The sequence below is a fragment of the Protopterus annectens genome, chromosome 2.part0 (assembly GCF_019279795.1).
Source record: "Protopterus annectens isolate FY-2018-M chromosome 2.part0, PAN1.0, whole genome shotgun sequence".
NCBI lineage: Eukaryota > Metazoa > Chordata > Ceratodontiformes > Protopteridae > Protopterus > Protopterus annectens.
In genome coordinates this window covers 242923224-242936603 of record NC_056728.1, presented here as the reverse complement: position 1 = coordinate 242936603, position 13380 = coordinate 242923224, and the positions used below count along the sequence as shown (strand labels likewise).

Sequence of the window (13380 nt, the reverse complement as noted above, 5' to 3'; positions counted from 1 at the left end):
TGCAACCAGCTTATTGTATGTTTTTTTATTTTTTTATTTTTCCCCTAACAGATTTATTTGTTTTTTTTTTTCAATTGAATTGTAAAGGTTATAGGTCATATTAAAGGTGGGAAAAGTTTTGAAATGATTTATTGTGGTCTCATTTTTTTATATCACAAAAACCTGGCATTTTAATAGGGGTGTGTGAAAAAAAAAAAAAAATATATATATATATATATATATATATATATATATATATATATATATATATATATACACACACAAACACACACACAGATATATATGTATATATATATAAATATATATATATACACACACACACACACATACAAACACACACATACATATATATATATATACACACATATATATCTATATATCATATATATATATATATATATATATGTATATAATGTGTGTATGTATATATATATATATATATATATATATATATAGATAGCTATATATATATATATATATATATATATATATAGATATATATATATATATATATAGATATATATATACATACACACTTCTTCTTCTTCTTCTTTTGGCTGCTCCCGTTAGGGGTCACCACAGCAGATCAACTGTTTCCATTTCTTCCTGTCCTCTGCATCTTGCTGTGTCACACCAACCACCTACATGTCCTCTCTCACCACATCCATAAACCTTATCTTAGGCCTCCCTCTTTTCCTGTTACCGGGCAGCTTCATCCTTAGCATCTTTTTCCCAATATACTCTGCATCCCTCCTCAGCACATGTCCAAACCAACGTAATCGTGCCTCTCTGGCTTTGTCTCCAAACCTTCCAACCTGGGCTGATCCTCTAATATACTTATTCTTAATCCTGTCCATCCTCGTCACACCCAGTTCAAATCTTAACATCTTCAACTCTGCCACGTCAAGCTCTGACTCCTGCCTTTTTGTCAATGCCACTGTCTCCAACCCATATAACATAGCTGGTCTCACTACCCACTTGTAGACCTTCCCTTTCACTCTTACTGGTAATTGTCTGTCACAAATCACTCCTGACACTCTTCTACACCCACTCCATCCTGCCTGTACTCTCTTCTTCACCTCTCTTCTACACTTACCATTACTCTGAACTGTTGATCCCAAGTATTTAAACTCATCCACCTTCGCCACCTCTACTCCCTGCATCCTCACCATTCCTCTATCCTCCCTCTCATTCACACGCATATATTTTGTCTTAGTCCTGCTAACCGTCATTCCTCTTCTCTCTAGAGCATATCTCCACCTCTCCAGGGTCTCCTCCATCTGTTCCCTACTCTCACTACAGATCACAATGTCATCTGTAAACATCATAGTCCACGGGGACTCCTGTCTGATCTCGTCTGTCAACCTGTCCATCACCATTGCAAATAAGAAAGGGCTCAGAGCTGATCCTTGATGTAATCCCACCTCCACCTTAAACGCATCCGTCACTCCCACTGCAGACCTCACCGCTGTCACACTACCCTCGTACATATCCTGTACCACTCTTACATACTTCTCTGACACTCCCGACTTCATCATACAATACCACAACGCCTCTCTAGGCACCCTGTCATATGTTTTCTCTAAATCCAAAAAGACACAATGCAACTCCTTCTGACCTTCTCTGTACTTCTCCATCAACACTCTCAGAGCAAACATTGCATCTGTAGTGCTCTTTCCTGGTATGAAACCATACTGCTGATCACTAATCATCACCTCCCTTCTTAACCTAGCTTCCACTACTCTTTCCCATAACTTCATGCTGTGACTGATCAGTTTAATCCCTCTGTAGTTACTACAACTCTGCACATCACCCTTATTCTTAAAAATCGGTACCAAAACACTTTTTCTCCATTCCTCAGGCATTCACTCACTTTCCAAGATTTCATTAAACAATCTAGTTAAAAACTCCACTGCCATTTCACCTAAACACCTCCATGCTTCCACAGGTATGTTATCTGGACCAACAGCCTTTCCTTTCTTCATTCTCTTCATAGCTATCCTTACTTCCTCCTTGCTAATCCACTGCACTTCATGATTCACTATCCGCACATCATCCAACCTTCTCTCCCCCTCATTTTCTTCATTCATCAACCTCTCAAAGTACTCTTTCCATCTGCTCAACACACACTTCTCACTTGTTAGTATGTTTCCCTCATTATCCTTTATCACCCTTCCCTGCTGCACATCTTTACTAGCTCAGCCCCTCTGTCTAGCCAGTCGGTACAGGTCCTTTTCTCCCCCTTAGTGTCCAACCTTTTATACAACTCTTCATGCACCTTATCCTTAGGCATCGCCACTTCTCTCTTTGCCATGCACCTCATCTCCTTATACTCTTGTCTACTTTCTTCATCTCTTTGACAATCCCACTTCTTCTTCACCAACCTCTTTCTCTGTATACTCTCTTGTACTTCTTCATTCCACCACCAGGTCTCCTTGTCCTCCTTCCTCTTTCCAGATGTCACACCAAGCACCTTTCTAGCCATCTCTCTTACTAGCTCTGCTGTAGTTACCCATATATTCGGTAATTCTTCACTGCCACCCAGTACCTGTCTTAACTCTTCCCTGAACATCACCTCACAATTACCGTTTTTCAGTTTCCACCATTTGATCCTTGGTACTGCCCTCACACTCATCCTCCTCTTCTTGATCACCAATGTCATCCTACAAACCACCATCCTATGCTGCCTAACTACAGTTTCCCCTGCCACCACTTTACAGTCTCTAATCTCCTTCAGACTGGCTCTTCTACAAGATATAATCCACCTGAGTGCATCTTCCTCCACTCTTGTATGTCACCCTATGCTCCTCCCTCTTGTTAAAATATGTATTCATCACAGCCATGTCCATCCTTTTCGCAAAATCCACTACCATCTGACCTTCTGCATTCTTTTGCTTAACACCATACCTACCCATCACTTCCTCGTCCCCTCTGTTCTCTTCGCCAACATGCCCATTGAAATCTGCTCCAATCACCAGTCTCTCACCCTTGGGTACAGTCATCACCACGTCATCCAACTCGCTCCAAAATTTTTCTTTCTCATCCATCACACATCCACCTTGTGGAGCATATGCACTAACAACATTCATCATTACACCATCAATTTCCAACTTCATGAACATCACTCTATGCGACGCTCTTTTCTCCTCCAAAACACTCTTAGCATACTGTTCCTTCAGGATAATGCCTACTCCATTTCTTCTCCCATCCACACCATGATAAAACAATTTGAAACCGCCTCCGATACATTTAGCCTTGCTCCCCTTCCGTCTGGTCTCTTGCACACACAATATACCGACCTTCCTTCGGTCCATCATGTCAGCTAGCTCTCGCACTATACCAGTCATACTACCAACATTCAAAGTTCTGACCCTCACTATCACAGTCCTAGCCTTTACCTGCCTTCGGGCATGCCTTCCCCCTCTTCTCCTCCTTCAGCCAACAGTAGCCCAATTTCCAACAGCACCCTGTTGGCCAACAGTACTGGTGGTGGTCGTTGTTAACCCGGGCCTTGACCAATCCGGTATGTATTTCTGTACTGTTGTCTGCATGTATGATTTGGCAAAATTTTGTGCCGGATACACTTCCTGATGCAACCCTCCCCATTTATCCGGGCTTGTGACCGGCACAAAGAAAAGCACTGGCTTGTGCATCCCCAGTGGCTGGGTTATATATATTGTATATATATATACATATATATATATATATATATATATATATATATATATATATATAGATATATATATATATAGATATATAGATATATATATAGATAGATATATATAGATAGATGTGTATATTAACCAGATGTCTTAGTGGTTAAGGTCTTCGCCTCCAATGCACAAGGTACAAGGTTCGATCCTGACCTCCGACTAATGCCTGTTTGGAGGTTGCATGTTCTCTCTGTGTCTCCATGGGGTTTCTCCCATGTTCGAAAAACATGCTGAGTTTCCATCTCAAACTCACCAATGAATGGAGCTGTGGGCAGCAGCACAGACTCTACATGGTGCCCAGTGGGGGGAAGAGTTGTAAAAAGACCAACCGCTTTGGGCATCTATTGTGGTGCGCAGTATCCTCAAGACAGGAGAACACTGATCACAAACTGCGTGCCGTGGCAGGGCTAGCCACTCGACGGTGTAAAATATGGCTCTAGGTGATTCGGTCATGTTGACTGTCGCCAAAAAATGGGCATGGGTAGTTACCGGTGATACGTGGGTAGAGGACCCGGCCTACTCTGACCCATGCCAGGGACCCATGCTAACGGTGGGAGGGGTATATGTGCCCCTATTGGCCAGTGTGTGCCCGCCATAAAAGCCCAGCAGCCCTGGGTCAATAGGCTACTGGCTGGCCAGTGTCTAGTTGCTCAGCTTTGGTTACCTGGGATAGCTCTGTTGAGTGAAAGCTGGACATAAAACCAACCAACCTGCCAAACATGAACTAAGAATTGCTACGCTTAATGTAGGTTCACTGACAGGACGCAGCTTAGAAGTGGATGACATGATGATACGGAGGAGGCTGGACATCCTATGTATCCAAGAGATGAGATCGGAGGGCAGTGCAACAAAGCCACTTGGCTTGGGATCCAGACTCTACTACTCAGGTGGTGGACAGGCTAGAAATGGTGTAGGAATTGTGGTGAGACAGAGGCTTCATAAGTCAGTGAGGGATGTCATACGAATTAATGACAGACTCATGGCAATCAGACTCCAGTGTAATGATAGGACAGTATTCATAATCTCAGCCTATGCTCCACAGCAGGGTTGTGATAGTGAGGAAAAGAGTGCATTCAGACAGCAGTTGCAGACCTACTAGATAAAGCAGGACAACATGAATTGGTGTTGATAATGGGTGACTTAAATACACATATCGGGACAGACAGAACAGGATATGAGGACTGCCTGGGTCCACATGGGTGGAGCAATAGGAATAAAGAAGGAGAAGCCATTCTAGACTTCTGTCTGGCAAATGGCTTGTTAGTAGCCAACACATGGTTCAGAAAGAGAGACAGTCACAAGATCACATAAAAGAGTAGCCAACATGCAACTCAGGTAGACTTCCTCCTAGTAAGGAAAAGGCACTGGGGTAGAATCCATGATTGCAAAGTCATCCCCAGTGAAACAGTTGGTTCACAGCATAAACCAGTAGTTGCCACAAGCAGTGGTCAGAGATGGCTCTAAGGTCAACAGAGACCAGGCTGAAAACCTGGAAGTTGACTGGAGAGAAAGTACAGCAGTTCAAGGAATTACTCAGGGCTCTAGCACTCCAAGAAGAGGAGGAAATAGGTGGAGTTGGAGAAGAGTGGCAATGCCTAAAAACAGCATGTGTTAGGACTACAGAAAAGATATGTGGCCGAGCCAGGTATGGAAATAAGGTACATAAGGAAAGCTGGTGGTGGAATGCAGAAGTGCAGGAAGTAATCAAAAGAAAGAAGGAGTGCAGGAAGAAGTGGGAGATTGAAAAGACTGACCAAGCTAGGAAGGACTACTGGTTGGCTAACAAAGAAACTAAGAAAGAAGTTGCAATAGCAAAGAATAGGGCATCAGAGGCACTCTATCAGCTTCTGGAAAGTGACTCAGTAAGGGGCACAAAGAAACTATACCAGGTTGCAAGGCAAAGACAGAAAGGTAAAGAAGATAGTCAGACACCCTTTATGAGGGATTCCAGCAACAACCTGCTTACCAGCCCACAAGATGTCAAAGGCAGATGGAAGGAGTATTTCCAGCAGCTTCTGAATGAGGAAAACCCCACAGAAGTGGTACTGCCCCAGAAACAGCCTACAATGAGAGTAGAAGAGGAGCCCAGCTTAGAAGAAGTAAGAGCAGCACTAAGGAAAATGAAGTCAGGGAAAGCAGCAGGCTCAGATGAGATCACAGCAGATATGATAAAGATGCTGGGTGAGCTAGGGGAGAAATGGCTCCTGAGGGTACTAATTGCAGTGTGGAGAGAAAGGCGTATTCCAGATGACTGGAGAATAAGCATACTCGTGCCAGTGTACAAGAGCAAAGGGGACATCCACAACTGTGGACAGTACAGAGGCATCAAACTCCTACCACATTGCATGAAAGTTCTGGAGAGGGTGATTGATAAACGGATGATAAACGGATATGCAGAATAGTAGAATGTTAGATGGGAGATGAACAGTTCGGATTCAGATCAGGATGCAGCACAATTGACTCGATGTTTGCATTGAGACAGATACTTGAGAAGAAACTAGAGAAGAGGAGAGAGTCAAACTGGGCTTTCCTAGACTTGGAGAAAGCATATGACAAGGTCCCAAGAAAGCTGATCTGGCCAGTACTGCGGTGGTTTGAAGTCCCAGAAACATTGGTAGAATTAGTACAGGCTATGTACAAGGACCCAGTGACTCAAGTACGAACAGTGTTTGGCCTCACTGAGGGGTTCCCAGTGGGAGTGGGTGTACACCAGGGTTCAGCTCTGAGCACACTGTTGTTCATACTGGTAATGGGACTACATCAGCAAACAGGTTGGAGGGGTCAGAGCAACAAAGCTGCTGTATGCAGATGATGTGGCAATACAGGCAGACTCTGATCTAGAACTTCAGCAAAGGATAGGAGAATGGAATGCAAATCTGAAGGCACATGGGATGAAATTAAGCACAGATAAGACGGTGGTAATGGCAGCAGATTGGGGAAATCAGAAGAAGCTGAGAATAGAGATAGATGGGAAGATAGTGGAACAGGTAAACAGCTTCAAGTATCTGGGAGGGGTGGTTGAGGAGAAGGGTAGTCTGAATGAAGAGGTCAAAGCTAGAATCAGAGTCTGCCTGTACTGCCACAAACACACACACATAAATATCTATATATCCATATATATTTATATATATATATATATATATATATATGTATATATATATATAAAATGTGTAACATATACACACGTGTGTGTGTGTGTGTGTGTATGTATATATATATATATATATATATATGTATATACATATATATATATATATGTATGTATATATATATATATATATATATATATATATATATATATATATATATATATATATATATATATATATATATATACACACACACATATATATATATATATATATATATATATATATATATATATACACACACATGTATATATATATATATATATATATATATATATACACACATGTATGTGTATATATATATATATATATATATATATATATATATGTATGTGTATATATAGATATATAGATCTATATATATATATATATATATATATATATATATATATATATATATATATGCCTTCCTATTACAAGAACAAAAGTTCAGTACTTCGAACTTGTAATAGGAAGCCTCACTTCTGCAAAAGTTAAGTGCACTTTCGCTGCAGTGAGCATTCCATGCACTAATTCGAATTAGTGAAAATTTGATCTACTGTATGGAACCCATATCTATATTTATATATATATATATATATATATATATATATATATATATATATATATATACATACACACACATATATGGTAGGTGAAAATGTTTTGCTAACCAAAGTAAACTATACTGCATGTTTTCACATTTAATTTGAGACCGTTCTCCTTGTAACAATTGTTAACATAGTCTAACTATTGTTAGAGCAATTGCTAAGCAGTGGAAGATTGAATAAAAACACCCAGTTTATTGTTGTCTGCAAATATAAGTAACAATAGGCCAGGAATGTCATTGCTTTTTTTTTTTTCCTTAGCCGTTAACAGAACTAGAATACCTGAATTTGGGGTATAACTTCTTGTCGAAAGTGCCTGTCCTGAGCCTGAGCTCCCGCGTCAAGCTTACTATCCTTATACTGCGTAACAATGAGCTGGATGGCATAAATGGTGAGTATTGGTGATCCATGCTGGGATTGATGTTGTTATGTACAGGGCGTGGTAGAAAGTGTACTACTTTGCCATTTGTACATTACCAGATGTTTTTGTTATATTTCTAAGGCAGGATGGCACCTTGATGTCCTAATGATATAGCATTCATAGTTACAGTAGTAGCCATTTGGGAACAAAGACCATTGTCACAGTTTCTGCTGCAATATTTGTCAGGGTAGTGCAAACTCTCCTTACAGCGTGAGTGCACTTAGTTATTGCAGAGTATGTAACAACAGTTAATGCACAGCATCTGATTTTGATGTGTCGGTTTTTATAATGCTTTCAGATAATATTGTAAGAGTTTTGTCTCATGTGTATGAAGACAGGGTTTCGTCTCTCAGCTGTCCATTGTGCACATGCACTGCAGTATGGAATGATTTGTTACAGCACAATGGGCATCATGTCCGCAGCTGTTCATACTTGTGAGTGGGGAGAGGGAAGCGTTGCACAGTTTTCTTAGGTGATAGCACCATATTTGCACTTTGATGGTCTTAGATAATGTCTAACTTAGTAACGCTGATAAACTGTTGTAGTATAGAGCAATTCTGTATGAATTAAAATCCATGAATGTTGAAAAAATAGTAGAAATTCACTGAATATAATTAGTTAAAAATTTATAATCTTGTCAGTTAAGAGAGGCAACATGATGCTGCAGAGTTCTGTGGAATTTCATCAGAAAATACCTGGATGGGCCACTTCCTAATTTCTCAAACAAAATCACTTTTTTCACGCTCGTTATCAGCACCCAGTGAAAAAAATCTCAGTTCCTGTATGGATTGATGCCAAGTTTTCTCAGCCCTGTCTTAGCCTTTCTCAGTGACAAGCTTTAAGAGTATGTTCAGTTGATAGACTTGACTTCACTTCTTTCTTGTTCTAGCATAGCTGGATCCCCACAGCTAACCATCAACTACTCCCACAGCTTGTCTTTGTCTACCACATTTACTGAAGCTGCCCTAGCCGAATATCTTCAACCTGTTTTCTGGCCCAGTGAGGAGATTGAAGCAATGTCATACTGCTGCAAAGAAATGTTTTTTTTCTCATAATTCCCACCTGCTATGCCTGTCTAGTAGCATCTTGTGGTGGGGCATGCAATGGGTGTAATTGCTAGATCACCTTTGAATTCCACTATGGACTGACACCAGCAGGTTTGCCCCATGAGGTTGTTGTCTGTTTCCTGTGTCAGTGGGGCATGAGCTAGTAGACCTATGCTCTTATGGTCACCAAATCCAAAAGAGAAATGCAGCTGAGATGCCTGCCTACTTGAGAGTGAATTGTGAGTTGGAATTATCACTGACTTTGCTTCCCACATTCTCACCCTTTATTGTGGATATGACACAATTTGGAATTTTACTGCAACCATTCAGCACTTTTGCTCCTTTCCACCTTCCCCTATAACAGTGCTTCCAAACTTGCTGGATAGTGCTTGAAGATTCTGTGCACAAGGACTCATTTTGGGTCTATGTTAATTGTGGAAGAAGTTGACCAAATGTGTATGAGAGCATCCTGAAGTAGTTAGGTAGAAAAGTTTTTGACAGGGTCTTTTAACACCGACACCATCTGAGGTGCTGGCAGTACAGGTAGAGGCTTCCCCAGTCGCACAGGTTCAGCCTATGCTGAACATGCTGGCACATACGGCTTTCCTGTAGACTCTGCTCCTCACTCTTAATTTTCTTCCCCCCCATGGCCTGGAACATCAGTACTGTGATAGATGTTCTAGGAAGACAAACTTCTCTTTCTCTTTTGTCTTTTATGTCTTCATTCTGTATGTGCAGCTAAGGAATTGGAAGACCTTCTGTCAGAAACTGACATCGGTTGTGAATCCTCATCTACTGATCCTTTTATACACTTTAATTGACTTGCGCATCCTTGTCCTTCATCCAAGGAGCATTTAAATACCAGTTTGTAACAGAAAGTTTTGGATTCCTTTTTAATCTATGGCTTTGAACCATTCTTCATGGATGCAGTTTGTGCAGCCTGGAAACATCCAACTATAGCCATCCTGTTCCTTTTGAAAGTAGAGCATCTGTGTAGGACAGATTAAGACTTTTTTGCTTCACCGAAGAAATATCAAAAGGCCTTCTACAGGATGGCACATTTTCTAAAGGTGTTTGTAATAGATTGCACCCATGTTGCCAATAGGGCCCATCTGTACCAGGAAGGGAGGAAGTGGTTCAGGAAGGGTTACCATTTCATCAACTGCAAGGTAGCATGTGATGCATCAGGGTATATCGCCAACATATTAGTCCAGCATCTTGGCAGTCCCCATGATTCTCACATCTGGCACACAAACTCACTGTAGCCCCTCTTTCTGCATGGTGGGATACCCCATGGTTACTTTGATGATAAATGCAAAGCTTTCCAGTCATATTAATTTCTGTATGTATGTTTTGCATAGTAGAAAATACTACTGCTTTTGTTATGTCCCCTCTGTAGGTGATGCAGGCTACCCTTCTGAACTCTGACTGATGTCACCAGTCTGTAACCCTACAGGAACGGTTGAGAAATGCTTCAATATGGCCAAGTCCTAGACAAGGATTTGTCAATGAGTGAGTGAGAGGCCTGCTTAAAGCCCATTTCTTTTGTGTGAGTGAGTCTGGGAGTGCCCTTCAGTATGACCTTTTCACTGCATGCAGGATATTTACTGCATGCTGCATTCTGCACAACATGATTATGTATCAGTGTGGTCCTCAACTGTCCCATGATGGCAGTGCAGCTCTTGCTGTTGTTCCTTCAGCCAATGATGGCAGTGATGGTGGGCAGCCAATGGCAGTATCAGGGGACCCCATGTGGTAGGCTTGTGCATGATACATGGCTGCGCAGGCAACATCCAGTCAATCTTTATTATCACATAGATTAAACTTAAGGCATGCAGTGTTAGCTGATTTTCTATGCTCAGTTAATTGATTTCTGTATACGTTTTGCTTGTGATATCTCCAGTGTGATGCCTGTCAGCTGTGATCTGTACAGTTAATGACAGAGGCATAAGGAGAAGTAGAATGACTCCTTTAAGTGTAATGGGCATGTAAAGTTATGTTCATTATCTGTAACTATTTCAGACTATTTTGCAAGTGGTAACATAAGAATGTGTATTGTTGCATGTATAAGAGAAATCATCGTGTATTGTGTTGGCCATTCCTGTGTGGTATTTTCTCAGGTGAGACTGCACTTCAGGTTTCATAATTATTTTGTCAACATCAATTGTGTGTGTCATCAGAACTATTAAACAGTCTTCATTTGTGCAGTCCTGAGGGTGAAATGGTAGCAATGCTAATTTCACTGGCAGGATTTTTCACAGTAGGAAATGCATGATTCTGCTTGTACCTGCAGTACCCTCAAAACACTACTTGAAGTAGCAGTTTGCAGAACTAAATCAAAACACCCTTGATTTTTTTCCTTCTGCATCACAGTTTTACACATGCTGTAAGCATTTCCATATTTATATCTGTGGGGTCTGCATTGCTACTAAGGTGTCTTACACAGTGTCTTTTAATGTTCGTGTTGGTGACAGTCATAGTGATCGTGAACATGTGCTGGCATGAGAGCTTGATGCTAAGTTACTATGACACCATAATCTGCTGGATGCAGGACACTCTGTAGACACTGATCTGACAGTTCTGCAGGACTGAGACCTCGACTGTGAGGTTCTGCCATGTGCTGTGGAAGACTGACGAGTCCTGCCTCCCTTCTTTTGTGTTACGTCACCTTTAGTAGTTGTAGCACCACCTTGAAAATCACATGTTGTGTGGCTACTTCACCCTCACATGTGCAGACACTCCTCTTTCCACATACAGTTGTGCTTCTTGGTGTGCACATGGATGCTGCACGTGCTACCATACTGCCAATGAGGATCTTTTTGATATTGTCCCTGACTTTTCCATTCCACTGTACTTATGATATTCTTCACATGTACCCTGCAGTAGTGTAACCACCTCTGCCTGATTCTGTCTTTGGCAGTGTTTTGAGCCTGAAAGTATCACTGCATATCTTGCTGGGCAGCCAAGGCCTTGCATGTCTGTGAAACTAACTGTGACATATTCTTTCAGCTGGCATCCCTTTTCACAGGTAATGCAGTGGGTACTGTTGACTAAAATAATGACATCATCTTGAATGTGCTCTTGTTCTTCACAAGAGACTGGTTTTGAGCTATGTGGTGTGTGTGTCCCCCCTTCAGGTTCCAGTGTTATGCCATTATTGTGTTGATTGTCTGAGCCCATGTCACTGTTTATGGAGTTATGTATCTAAAGTGGGGCAGGGTGTGGTTCTGTCAATACACTTTGTGACTGTGTACCACTGTTCTCAGGCTGTCATGTGTATGAGACTTGTGGTATTAGTGTCAACACCCACTGTTCAGCTTTTCTCTGTTGTGGTGGCACAGTGGAAGCATTTGGTTCTGCTGCTGAAGTTGTGAAAGAATGAGAGAGGACATATTTACGTCTCTGACCACCAAAATATTTGTTATGTATAAACAGATGATACAGACACTGACCGCCAAAAAATTAGTTATGTATAAACAGATGATACAGACACTTACAATGCAAACAATGTAACTTTTCTTGCATGCCTGGCAACGATAGAGGATATGGTGATGGAATGTGTAATGAATTTTATATAAACGTAGCTGTTCTGGGCAGTATATGCTAGTTGAAGTATTGCTAACACCTATATACTAATCTTCTTGTGTGCCACTCTTCCTGCCACTGCTTGATTCCATGCCTTAGCTCTCCCTGCCTGCTTTGGTCCCCCTTTCCCAAACCTACATTTGCCTTCAGTTCTGAGAGCATCCAGTAGGATGTAGTTCACTTCAGGTGTGAAGTTGTCTTTCTGTCGTTTTGATCCCTGCTACTGTAACGTGCTTAAGCCTGAAACCATAAATTGGGGTCCCCAATTTAAACCTGACTCAAACACAATGACGACAGTGAGACTATTTTATACTGCATAGTGTAATAGTGTATTGGCTGTTATTTTAATTTTCCTCCATCACTGTTTGCAATCAGTAATTATCAGTTTAGTTGTCAGTACCTTTTAATTCATTCTGCTGCCCTACTTGTCTGTAACCATTATAAAGCTTTCCAAGTACCAAATATGTTGTATGCAGCTGTCCGAATTGCTACTGCAGTGAATCTTAGCATTGTAAAAAATGTGTTTGTCATACATTACTAGTAAATACATGCTTCTAATAAACTGATCTTAGTCAGTTGTACCAGTCCTGAAGATTTTCTAATAATTTCCAAGTACTACTACTTTTATTAATTCATTTTAATTTGTTTGTGCTTTCCACTGACTGCCAGTGACCATCTCTGCCCAGCACAGGTTAATATGTCTGACATAAGCCTATTGGTGTAAGTTAACACTCTTTTATGAACATCCCAAGCAAATTAAGCACAATTGAGCTGTATGAATAGTACCATAGCAGAAGTTTTTATCCATTTCAATAGGCGTAGATTGACTTTGGTTTCTCTTGGGTGAGATATGCTGTAGGGCACTGAGCGCGGGGATAC

The 13380-nt window shown here is 41.0% G+C and overlaps 1 protein-coding gene across 4 annotated transcripts in view; it reads left to right on the top strand.

The window, feature by feature from the left end:
• The window catches only part of LOC122793047 (serine/threonine kinase 11 interacting protein), a 1659807-nt gene that overhangs the window by 641808 nt on the left and 1004619 nt on the right, over positions 1 to 13380 (top strand). For all 4 annotated transcript variants that reach the window (XM_044060719.1, XM_044060720.1, XM_044060718.1 and 1 more), the window contains exon 8: positions 7711 to 7840. In XM_044060719.1, the coding sequence (XP_043916654.1) occupies positions 7711 to 7840 (130 nt within the window). The remainder of the gene's footprint in view (positions 1 to 7710; positions 7841 to 13380) is intronic.